At 41.6% G+C, this 12,852-nt stretch overlaps 1 protein-coding gene across 1 annotated transcript in view; it reads right to left on the minus strand.

Moving 5' to 3' along the window:
• The window catches only part of ADAMTS12 (ADAM metallopeptidase with thrombospondin type 1 motif 12), a 451,387-nt gene that overhangs the window by 25,847 nt on the left and 412,688 nt on the right, over positions 1-12,852 (minus strand). Inside the window, exon 21 of the mRNA XM_064271103.1 lies at positions 1,958-2,134. Coding sequence (XP_064127173.1) covers positions 1,958-2,134 — 177 coding nt within the window. The remainder of the gene's footprint in view (positions 1-1,957; positions 2,135-12,852) is intronic.

The following is a 12,852-nucleotide window of genomic DNA, read 5'->3' on the forward strand; positions in this document are numbered from 1 at the left end:
GAAGCATAAAGAAGACATCTTCTTTTCCATAACCAAAAAGCTGATCTGAATTCTTGTTTTGATAACCTGCAAATGCCATTGCTCTAACAGGGCAATCTAAGGTCCTCTGTAAATTCCAGGATTCTAGAAGCTGTCACCTGAGCAGGCATGGGTCAGGCTCAATATACATGGACAGCATGGATGCCTGAGGCCAGGGCATGGGAGTAGCTGGCACTTCACGTATCTCCAGAGTAGCGCAGGAGAAGGAGGAGAAACAAGAAGCAGTGGTGGCCTCCTCCACCAGGTAGTGATCTAGAGCCTCAGGAATTCACATAGGTGCTTGACCCAGTGGGCAGTAAGTAAGCAACTCTAGAGGGCTCATCATTCCATAGGCTTCAGTTCTTACTCTATATCCTACAGTTGTGGTTCTCTATCTTTCCTTCCCTTTCTCCTCAATGCTCTATTTGTTCAATGCCTACTGGGCTACGTTTCTGTAGCAGAAAGAGCACAAGCATTGCAGTCCACCTTATGTTTGAATTTAGGCCCTAACATTTATTTTCTAACTGTGTGACCTCAGGTAAGTTTTTTAACCTCTCTGAGTATCAATTTCTTCCCCTATAAAACAAAGTTCCTAAGACTTAGCATCAAGTATTATAGAAAAAGTGCCAAACCCATGGACATACTCGAAATATGCTGGGCTCTTTTATTTTGTCTCTTTTCTACCATAAGCTGACATAGTTGGGAAAGTTTTAGCTAATGATGTATGGAGAGACAACATTAATTGGAAAATGAGATCATCATACTTTACCAAAGAACAATGACTTGTTTCCATGTGACAAAGTAGAACAAAGACCAAGTGGAGTCTGGGCCGTTATAAACGAGAGTACACACACATGCACACATGCACACACACATACTCAAACACATGTGCTACCTATTTATATTTGTGCAAACGATAATGTAGGCATTTAACTGAGGGGTGGAACTCTAAAATTACAGTGTCTGTGTAAAGGAGCTGACCATATCCCAACCTGACTGTGGGAGCCTTGGAGAGGCATGGGTCTTAAATGGCTCTCATTAAAGTGGCCCATGTTCAAGTCATTCCACTGTGTTTCTTTCTTAAGCAGGAACCCCCGATTTCCCAATATATCCTTTGGGAGACTGTTGTTGTTGGGCACCACTGAGTTGATTCCAACTAATAGTGACCCCACGTGACAGAGCAGAACTGTCCTATAGGGTTTTCTTGGCTGTCATTTTTACAGGAGCAGGTCTTCTCTCCCACCTAGCCACTGGAGACCTGGTGGCACAGTGATTAAGCATTTGGCTGCTAACCAAAAGTTGGCATTTGAATCCACCAGCTGCTCCTTAGAAACTCTATGGGGTAGTTCTACTCTGTCCTATAGGGTCACTATGAGTCAGAATCAACTCAACAGCAATTTTTTTTTTTTTTTTGGTTTAGCCACTCGATGAGTTCGAACTGGCAACCTTTTGATTAGTAGCCAAGTGCTTAACCCTTGCACCACCAGCGGTCCTTACTGGTAGACTCATACACACACACACACACCCAGTGCCGTCAAGTCGGTTCCGACTCATAGTGACCCTATAGGACAGAGAAGAACTGCCCCATAGAGTTTCCAAGGAGCGCGCCTGGAGGATTCGAACTGCTGACCCTTTGGTTAGCAGTCGTAGCACTTAATCACTATGCCACCAGGGTTTCCACTGGTAGACTAGGTTGTAATAAAATACTAAATTGTCATGATGGAAACCATACAACATAGTCTTCTCAAAGGAATGGTTTCAGCTCTTGAACCCATTCTGACCTGTTTAGCCTTCCCCATACAGTGTTGGGTCACTGAATGGAGGTCAGCCATTGGCATGATGCAGAGTGGTCTCCCCTGGTTTCTAGACTCGTGGTGACACAGAGATTCATTCTGTTCTGGTAGGGTGAATGGCGTTTCTCCATTTCTAGGGTGCGTACCTGGCTCCAGGGTTCCACCTGCCACTCCTCACAAGGCTCAGTGTTACAGCTCATGCTCTGCGGGGGAGGAATTCCAGCCAGGAACTGGCAGTGAAATGGCCTCAGGCTCTGGCGGTCCCGGCTGTCCACGCACTGAATCTCCCGGATCTTGAAGCCCCCACTGCAGTTTCTGGAGCACTGTATGACAAACAAAAGCAAAGAGGATGCCTAAGAACTCGGCATTCAGACCTTCGTTCCCCTGATTCATAGGAGGTAATGCGTGGAATAGGGAAGGGGATGGTGGTTTCACAAAGCACCATGGGAGTTTCAGGGCCACATCTAGTTCAAGTGAACTCTGCTTGCCCTCAGGAGTGACTGATAGGGAGTCAGTCGGTTCACCCAGACCAGGCTCCTGGTGTCAGGAAACGGATGTGTGTGTGAAAGAGAGAGAGACATTTCAATGCTTTTTTTTGTTTGTTTTGTTTAATTTAATTGTGGTAAATCTATACGTAACAAATTGTTGGCCTTTTCAAATTCTTCACATGTACAATTCAGTGACATAGTTACGTTTATTATGTTGTTCAGTCATTACCATTATCCATTTCCAAATTTCCCCATCACCTTTAACAGAAGCTCAGTGTCCCCTTAGTAGTGAGTCCCCCTTTTCCCTCCCTCCCCCACCAAACCAAACCCACTGCTGTGGAGTCCATTCTGACTCAAAGCAACCTGATAGAACAGAATAGAACTGCCCCATACGGTTTCCAAGGCTGTAAACCTTTACAGAAGTAGACTGCCACATCTCTCTCCCGTGGAGCAGCTGGTGGGTTCGAACCGCCGACTTTTGGTTAGCAGTCGAGTGCTTTAATCATTCTGCCACCAGGGCTTCTTTCCCTCCCTGCCACCCGCTCCTATTGTTGTTATTGTTGATTGCCATTAAGTTGATTCTGACACATGGCAACCCTGTGCATGCAGAGTAGAGCTGCTCCTTAGAGTTCTCAAGCCTGTGACCTTTCAGAAGCAGATCTCTAGGCCTGTCTTTCTTCCGAGGTGCCTCTTGGTGAATTCAAACTACCAACATTTCAGCTAGTAGTGGAGCTCTTAACTTTGATCTCTGTGCGGAAGTGGAGGGCTTTGCTGTCTGACAGAGCTTGGGTGAGAATTCCAGTCCTGTCCCTCACTAGTGTAAGCCCCTGGGTAAGGCACAGAAACATTCTGAGCTTCAGTCATCATGTCTGGGATAGAATTGTTACTTCACAGAACTGCTGTGAAGGTTATAGATAGTGGGGTTGGTATGCCTGCTGGCATAGCAGCAGCTGTCTTAGTGGCTGCTCCCTTCTGGATGGATGCCTTTATTCATTTGAGGCAAAGAGGCCTGCCTCCTGCCCTGGCGATGGGGCATCTGGGATGCATCTACACAGGAGGAGCTCTCTGCCAGCTTTGTCCATTCTTTCTCTCAGAATCCTGCTAAAAAGTCATTTTCTCCTTACTCCAAAAGTGGAATAGGTTACCCTTTCACTCTTCAAGAGATTATATTAGGGAAATGAAGAACTGGTCAGTAGTTGACCTGAAGAGTGAGCAAACCCAGTCCTGGTCCCCACCAACATCTGTTCTCCTACAGCTGCCATCTCCTCCCTCCAGCGCTTACAGTTTTCCAGCCACATGCCCAGTGTTGTTGTTGTTGTTTTAGGTGCTGTCGAGTCGGTTCCGATTCATAGCGACCCTATGCACAACAGAATGAAACACTGCCTGGTCCTGCACCATCCTTACAATCGTTGTTATGCTTGAGCTCATTGTTGCAGCCACTGTGTCAGTCCACCTCATTGAGGGTCTTCCTCTTTTCCTCTGACCCTATACTCTGCCAAGCATGATGCCATTAAACAGGCCCCATGAACCTCCCTTCCCGTATCCCCAGATCTGTGGGCGTGAACAGGTAAGCAGAACAGGTAGCATTACGGCTCTGCCTCAGTGAGGGGCATGATTCACCTGCGACAGCTGACTTCCTTTGGTCAGGATGTACATTGATGGACCCAGGTCGCCTATCACCAGGAGTGGTAGTACTGCTATTTAGGGGGATGCTTCTGGTTTATACTCTGACCTCTTGGCTTCTGGAGGCAACCCCATCCCCCACCTAGACAGATTCTACTTGACAGGAACTCGGGATTCCAGGACTTGGTGTCTAGCATGTTTAGATTTCTAATGGTTTCCATATCCCTTTAATTTGTCTTCACTCTATATCCTGGTCCCTCATGTCCAGTTCTGACCTGGCCTCTTCTGTTGCTGCCCACACTAAGGTGGAATCTGAAGGTAGACGTGGTAGGGTTGGAGCAGCTACCTTACCAAAGAGCAATAACTTGCGCTCCTCAATTCTCCTCCCCCAAATAATCCTTGGGTTAATAATATGCCCTTGTGGTTCTCATGTTTTGAAGGTTCCCTCTTCCACCCTGTGTGTTACTAGCCACTGTTCTTCCTTTAAGTCTCAGCTTAATTGTTACCTCCTCAGAGAGGCCTTTCTTGACTCCCTGGTCTAAAGGAGACTGCCCCTTGTTATTTGTCTCAGCTCCTTCTGTTTCCATCACAGGAACTTGAAATATAGAATCACTTTTATTTATTTGGGCTGACTTTATTAGACTATGATTGCCATGAAGGTGAACCCTACTTGTCCTGTTCACCCCAAGCACCTAGCACAGAGTCAGGTGCAGCATAGATGCTCAATATGTGTTTGTTGAATGAACACATGACTTCTGAGAAAAGACAAACTGGGAGGGCTCCCAATGGGCCAGAGGAATTGGGCATCTATCTGTACCCTCCCAGTCCTTCCACTGATGATTTCATTGGCAGCCTGGGCTGAGAAAATGCACCACCGAGAAAGGATGTCCATTTCTGCAGCCAGGTAAGGTATGTTTTTGTCTGGTTCTCCTTTCAATGTGGTATAAGATCAAACTTCCCTTCTGGCTATGGTGGAATAGTTGTATGTGTAAGGTTCAGGTTGGAGAAAGGAAATTCCTCAAGACCTTTCAGCAGAAGTAGATCCCAAAATGCTCTGCCCCCTTCTGCTGCCTGGCAGATTGCACCAGGTTGCTTGACTTCAAGGAGTCCTTGAGTGGTGCTATGGTTAAGTGCTAGGCTATTAACCAAAAGACTGGTGGTTCAAACATAGCAGAGGAGCCTCAGAAGGAAGGCCTGGTGATCTGCTTCCAAAAGGTCACAGCCCTGAAAACTCTACGGAGCACAGTTCTATTCTGCAACACATGTGGTCACCATGAGTTGGAATTGACTCAATGGCAATTGATGGTGCCTGACTTCAACCCTGGGGCTGTTACACAGAAAGACTTAGGCTAGTGTGTCAGGGGCCAACCGATCTAATACTTCTATAAATCAAATGTGTTCAGCTTCTCAGAAATAAGCAACACTTTCCAGACCAAAACCGGTTGCCATCAAATCGATTCCAACTCATAGCAACCCTATAGAACAGAGTAGAAGTGCCCCATAAGGCTTCCAAGTTGCTGCTGGTGGATTCAAACTGCTGACCTTTTTGTTAGCAGCTGAATGCTCAACCACTGTGCCACCAGGGCTCCACACTTGTCAGACAGCCCCCAAAGACAAATTAAAAACTTCGTTTTTCCTGCTGTGCAGTAAGCACAAAGAGAAAAAAGTAACTGCCAATTTAAAATTATCCACAGAACAAATGAGAAAGCACGCTGTGGGTTTCCATACAAAACAATTATTTGTCTCAAAAAACAGATTTCTGGGAAATAGCACATGTTTAAAACAAGAGGATTCTTTATTAGGAAAAGGAAAATTTACATAACATTAGTGAAAAAAGGGGTTTTATTTTCTTATTTTCCATTTGTTGCTGTAATCTGCTATTCCTAAATTTAATTTTCATATCATCATTACCCTTTCATCAAATAACACATTCACATTCAATGGGAAATGAAGCTTATTAATATGGTAATGTCAATAGTAATAGGAGAAGACACTCACTAGATCTATGATTTTTCTATTACATTTTCAAAAGGGCCTCTGATTAAGTTAGTAAGAGGGAGGTGCCAGTATATCAAATCACCCCACTCCTAACACTGTTTTGACTTATAAAGGGCATGCGAATTATTATATTCATTTTCTGATTGCTCATTTTTATTCATGTTTTCCTAACCTGGATCCTGTGGACCAGACTGACGACATGAGCCAGGCTAATGAGGATAGAAAGACTGGCTAATGCCCTGTTGTGACCAAACAGGCTTAATCATTTTCCAGTTACCGCATCAGTTTGTTTAACTGATGTGATTTGCTAACAAAATCGAATTAGAATGAAAAATACCCTTGCTTATGAAGCCACTGGCAGCGATAAAAATGAAATCACAACCTTTTCTTCTTGGATTGTTTTGATCTATGAAGTCATTCTGATAGGCTTTCCATGTTGGATTCATATAGAGTGTTCAGATGCATATACTGAAGTTAATACACAGAGGATTGAGAGGTCAACAGACCACATCCAAGAATGAACCTGGCATTACCAAGTGGCTAGTGGCTCTGGATTGGCCTCTTCGCTTCATTACACTAGATCTATGCATCTCCTATCTATATTAAAACAAGCCTAACATTCTCAAAAGACTGACAAATGAGAAGCTGGACTATATGAAGAGAATGTGGCATCAGGATTGGGGAAAGGCTCATTAACAACCTTGCTTGCTGAAAGTGAAGAGGGCTGGAGCACTTACAGATGAAGATCAAAGACTACAGCCTTCAGTATGGATTACACCTCAACTTAAAGAAAATAAAAATTCTCACAACTGGACAAATCAGCAATATCATGATAAATGGAGAAGACTGAAGTTGTCAAGGATTTCATTTTACTTGGATCCACAATCAATGCCCATGGAAGCAGCACTCAAGAAATCAAGCAACATATTGCACTGGGTAAGTCTAATACAAAAGACCTCTTTAAAATGTTAAAAACCTTGAGTACTAAGGTATGCCTGACCCAAGCCATGGTAATTTGAATTGACTCATATACATGCAAAAGCGGGACAATAAATAATAAAGACTTAAGAAGCATCGATGCTTTTGAATTATGGTGTTGGCAAGGAATACTGAGTATACTATGGACTGCCAGAAAAACAAACAACTCTGTTTTGAAAGAAGTACAGCCAGGATGCTCCAGTATGTGACCTATAGCCAATATATATATGGATGTTCTGGCAAAGCTTGCTTGCTTACTCTGGTTTCTGCATCCGGCTGCCATTATCTGACCTCTGGTTCTTAGGACTTGAGCCAGCTGCCTGCTGTTTGGGCTGCTAATTGTTATCTCTGCATCCCGTGAGCCAGTAGCCTGCTCTCTTACATGCCGATCTTGGGATTCATTGTTATCCATAGCTTATGAGACAGCAGCCTGCATTCTTACCTCCTGATCTTGGATTCATCAGCCTCTGCAGTCAGTGAGCCAGGAGCCTACCATCTGACCGGCTAATCTTGGGTTTGTCAACTCCTGCAGCTACATGAGTCAGGAGAAGCCTCCAGCCTCACACCTGATCCACGGACTTGGAACTTACCAGCTTCTACTACTGCGTGAACCATTTCCTTGAGATAAATCTCTCTCTCTCTCTATATATACATATATGTATATGTGTGTGTATATATATATAATACACACACACACACACACACATGCTTCACTGGTTTTGCTTCTCTAGAGAACCCAGCCTAAGACAGTATTCCTGAATGTAAAACACTTGGGGTTGTCAAAAGAGGGTGACAGTTTAGACATATAACAAATTACATTAAGGGTAAAGTAAATGCAGTGATTTTCAGTGTATGATCCACATTCCTGATACTCAGTTTTGGCCTTCTGGGGGCAGAAACCAGTTGTCATCGAGTTGACTCTGACTCATGGCAACCCCAATTGTGTCAGAGTAGAAGTGTACTCCACAGGGTTTTCAATGGCTGATTTTTCAGAAGTATATTTTTATACCATCAGGCCTTTCTTCTGAGGTGTCTCTGGGTGGGCTCGGACCTCCAACCTTTTGGTCAATAGCTAAGCCTGTTAACCATTTGCACCACTGAGGGACTTCTCTGGGGACAGAAACTCCCCTACAACATGCAATTCTATGCTTTGACTTTTGCATTTTGGATTTTAATATAGTCATGTGTCACTTAAGGTCCATGATATGTTCTGTGAAATAGGATGTTATGTGATTTGGACATTGTGTGAACATGCCTGTATCACGAACAATAGCAATCATTGATTTTCCACCTTTTTGTTGTTTAATAGCCTTTTGTTTCACTTCCAAATCTATACTTCTCCTTTGCCTCTTGCTTCTGCTATCACTAGCACTGGTTTTGCTACATTTGGGAGCCATGATGCATTTCACAGTAATATTTTTGAAAGAAATTTAAACAGAGAGATAACACTACAACATTCAAGAGATATGCAATACACAAGATTGGATGCTGCTGCCTACAAGTCAAAGCATACAGTACTGTATGATAAACTTTTTATTTGTAAGTAAGGAAAATTCAAATTAAAATAATGATAGATTGGGAAACAGCTAAGGCAGTGCTCAGAGGTCAATTTATATCAATAAATGCACACATACAAAAAGAAGAAAAGGCCAAAATCAAAGGATCATCCCTACAACTTGAATAAATAGAAAGAGAGCAACAAAAAAAAACCCTCAGACACCAGAAGAAAGAAAATACTAAAAATAAGAGCAGAATTCAATGAAATAGAGAACAGAAAAACAATCGAAAGAGTTAACAAGACCAAAAGTTGGTTCTCTGAAAAAAATCAACAAAATTGATACACCATTGGCCAAACGGACAAAAGAAAAACAGGAGAGGAAGCAAATAACCCAAATAAGAAATGAGATGGGCTATATTACAACAGACCCAACTGAAATTAAAAGAATCATATTAGATTACTACGAAAAATTGTACTCTAGCAAATTTGAAAACCTAGAAGAAATTAATGAATTTCTAGAAACACACTATACTACCTAAACCAACACAAACAGAGGTAGAACAACTAAACAGACCCATAACAAAAAGAAGAGATTGAAAAGGTAATCAAAAAAATTCCCAGCAAAAAAAAGCCCTGGCCCTGATGGCTTCATTGCAGAGTTCTATCAAACTTTCAGAGAAGAGTTAACACCACTACTACTAAAGGAATTTTCAGAGCAAAGAAAAGGACAGAATACTCTCAAACTCATTCTATGAAGCCAGCATATCCCTGATACCAAAACCAGGTAAAGACACCACAAAAAAACAAAATTACAGACTTACATCCCTCATGAACTTAGATGCAAAAATCCTCAACAAAATTCTAGCCAATAGAATTCAACAACATAAAAAAAAAATAATTCACCATGACCAAATGGGATTCATACCAGGTATGCAGGGATGGTTCATCATTAGAAAAACAGTTAATGTAATCCATCATATAAATAAAACAAAAGACAAGAACAACATGATCTTATCAATTGATGCAGAAGAGGCATTTGACAAAGTTCAAAATCCATTCACGATAAAAGCTCTCAGCAAAATAGGAATAGAAGGAAAATTCCTCAACATAATAAAGGGCATTTATACAAAGCCAACAGCCAACATCATCTTAAATGGAGAGAGTCTGAAAGCATTCCCCTTGAGATCAGGAACCAGACAAGGATGCCCTTTATCACCACTCTTATTCAACATTGTGCTGGGGGTCCTAGCCACAGCAGTTAGGCTAGATAAAGAAATAAAGGGCATCCAGATTGGTAAGGAAGAAGTAAAAGTATCTCTTTTTGCAGATGACCTTATACACAGAAAACCCTGAAGAATCCTCAAGAAAACTACTAAAACTAATAGAAGAGTTCAATAGACTATAAGGATACAAGATAAACATACAAAAATCAGTTGGATTCCTCTACACTAACAAAAAGAACATCAAAGAGAAAATTCCCAAATCAATACCATTTACAGTAGCCCCTGCAAAGATAAAATAATTAGGAATAAATCTTACCAGAGATGTCAAAGATCCATTTAATGAAAACTACAAGACACTTCTGCAAGAAACCAAAAGAGACCTACATAAGTGGAAAAACGTACCTTACTCATGGATAGGAAGACTTAACTTTGTGAAAATGCCTATTCTACCAAAAGCAATCTATAGATTTAATGCAATTCTGGTCCAAATTCCAATGACATTTTTTATGAGATGGTGAAACAAATCACCAGCTTCATATGGAAGGGAAAGAGGCCCCAGATAAGTAAAGCATTCCCGGAAAAGAAGAACAAAGTGGGAGGCTTCACTCTACCTGATTTTAGAACATATTATACCACCACAGTAGTCAGAACAGCCTGGTACTAGTACAACAACAGATACATAGACCAATGGAACAGAATTGAGAATCCAGACATAAATCCATCCACATATGAAAAAAAACATATGAGCAGCTGATATTTGACAATGGCTCAAAGTCAGTTCAATGGGGAAAAGACAGTCTCTTTAATAAATGGTGCTGGCATAACTGGATATCTATCTGCAAAAAAATGAAACAAGACCCATACCTCACACCATGCACAAAAACGAACTCAAAACGGATCAAATACCTAAATATAAAATCTAAAACGATAAAGATCATGGAAGAAAAAATAGGGACAACACCAGGAGTCCTAATACATGGCATAAACAGCACACAAAACATTACTAACAATGCAGAAAAGAAACTAGATACCTGGGAGCTCCTAAAAGTCAAACACCTATGCTCGTTCAAAGACTTCACCAAAAGAGTAAAAAGACTACCTACAGACTGGGAAAAAGTTTTTAGCTGTAACATTTCTGATCAGCGTCTAATCATTAAAATCTACATGATACTGCAAAAACTCAACAACAAAAAGACAAATAACCCAATTAAAAAACGGGCAAAGGATATGATCAGGCACTTCACTAAAGAAGACATGCAGGTAGCTAAAAGATACGTGAGGAAACGCTCATGATCATTAGCCATTAGGGAAATGCAAATCAAAACTACAATGAGATTCCACCTTACTCCAACGAGGCTGGCATCAACCCAAAAAACACAAAATAATAAATGTTGGAGAGGCTGTGAAGAGGCTGGAACACTTACACACTGCTGGTGGGAATGTAAAATGGTACAACCACTTTGGAAATCAATTTGGTGCTTCCTTAAAAAACCAGAAATTGAACTACAATACAATCCAGCAGTCCCACTCCTTGGAATATACTCTGTGCTGTCGAGTCGATTCCGACTGATAGCGACCCTATAGTATATCCTAGAGAAATAAGAGCCTTTACACAAACAGATACATGCACACCCATTTTCATTGCAGCACTGTTTACAATAGCAAAAAGATGCAAGCAACCAAGGTGGCCATCAAGGGATGAATGGATAAATAAATTATGGTATATTCACGCAGCATCTTGGACTTCTTCCTTCAGTACCATCGGTTCCTGATCATATGCCACCTCTTGAAATGGCTGAATATCGACTAATTCTTTTTGGTATAATGACTCTGTGTATTCCTTCCATCTTCTTTTGATGCTTCCTGCGTCGTTTAATATTTTCCCCCATAGAATCCTTCACTATTTCAGCTTGAGGCTTGAATTTTTTCTTCAGTTCTTTCAGCTTGAGAAACACCGAGCATGTTCTTCCCTTTTGGTTTTCCATCTCCAGCTCTTTGCACATGTCATTATAACACTTTACTTTGTCTTCTCGAGGGGTCCTTTGAAATCTTCTGTTCAGTTCTTTTACTTCATCATTTCTTCCTTTTGCTTTAGCTGCTTGATGCTCAAGAGCAAGTTTCAGAGTCTCCTCTGACATCCATCTTGGTCTTTTCTTTCTTTCCTGTCTTTTCAGCGACCTCTTGCTTTCTACATGGATGATGTCCTTGATGTCATTCCACAACTTGTCTGGTCTTTGCTCATTAGCGTTCAATGCATCAAATCTGTTCTTCAGATGGTCTCTAAATTCAGGTGAGATATACTCAAGGTCATATTTTGGCTCTCGTGGACTTGCTCTGATTTTCTTCAGTTTCAGCTTGAACTTGCATATGAGCAATTGATAGTCTGTTCCACAGTCGGCCCCTGGCCTTGTTCTGACTGATGATATTGAGCTTTTCCACTGTCTCTTTCCACAGATGTAGTCAATTTGATTTCTGTGTGTTCCATCTGGCGAGGTCCATGTGTATAGTCACCGTCTATGTTGGTAAAAGAAGGTATTTGCAATGAAGAAGTCGTTGGTCTTGCAAAATTCTATCATTTGATCTCTGGTATTGTTTCTATCACCAAGGCCATGTTTTCCAATTACTGATCCTTCTTCTTTGTTTCCAACTTTCACATTCCAATCACCAGTAATTATCAATGCATCTTGATTGCATGCTCGATCAATTTCTGACTGCAGCAGCTGATAAAAATCTTCTGTTTCTTCATCTTTGGCCGTAGTGGTTGGTACGTATATTTGAATAATAGTCGTATTAACTGGTCTTCCTTGTAGGCATATGAATATCCTATCACTGACAGCATTGTACTTCAGGATAGATCTTGAAACATACTTTTTCACGATGAATGCAATACCATTCCTCTTCGAATTGTCATTCTGGGCATAGTAGACCACATGATTGTCCGATCCAAAATGGCCAATACCATCCATTTCAGCTCACTAATGCCTAGGATATCGATGTTTATGCGTTCCATTTCATTTTTGATGATTTCCAATTTTCCTAGATTCATACTTTGTACATTCCAGGTTCTGATTATTAATGGATGTTTGCAGCTGTTTCTTCTCATTTTGAGTCGTGCCACATCAGCAAATGAAGGTCCTGAAAGCTTTACTCCATCCACGTCATTAAGGTTGACTCTACTTTGAGGAGGCAGCTCTTCCCCAGTCATCTTTTGAGTGCCTTCCAACCTGGGGGCT

This window comes from Loxodonta africana, chromosome 2 (genome assembly GCF_030014295.1).
Source record: "Loxodonta africana isolate mLoxAfr1 chromosome 2, mLoxAfr1.hap2, whole genome shotgun sequence".
Classification (NCBI taxonomy): Eukaryota; Metazoa; Chordata; class Mammalia; order Proboscidea; family Elephantidae; genus Loxodonta; species Loxodonta africana.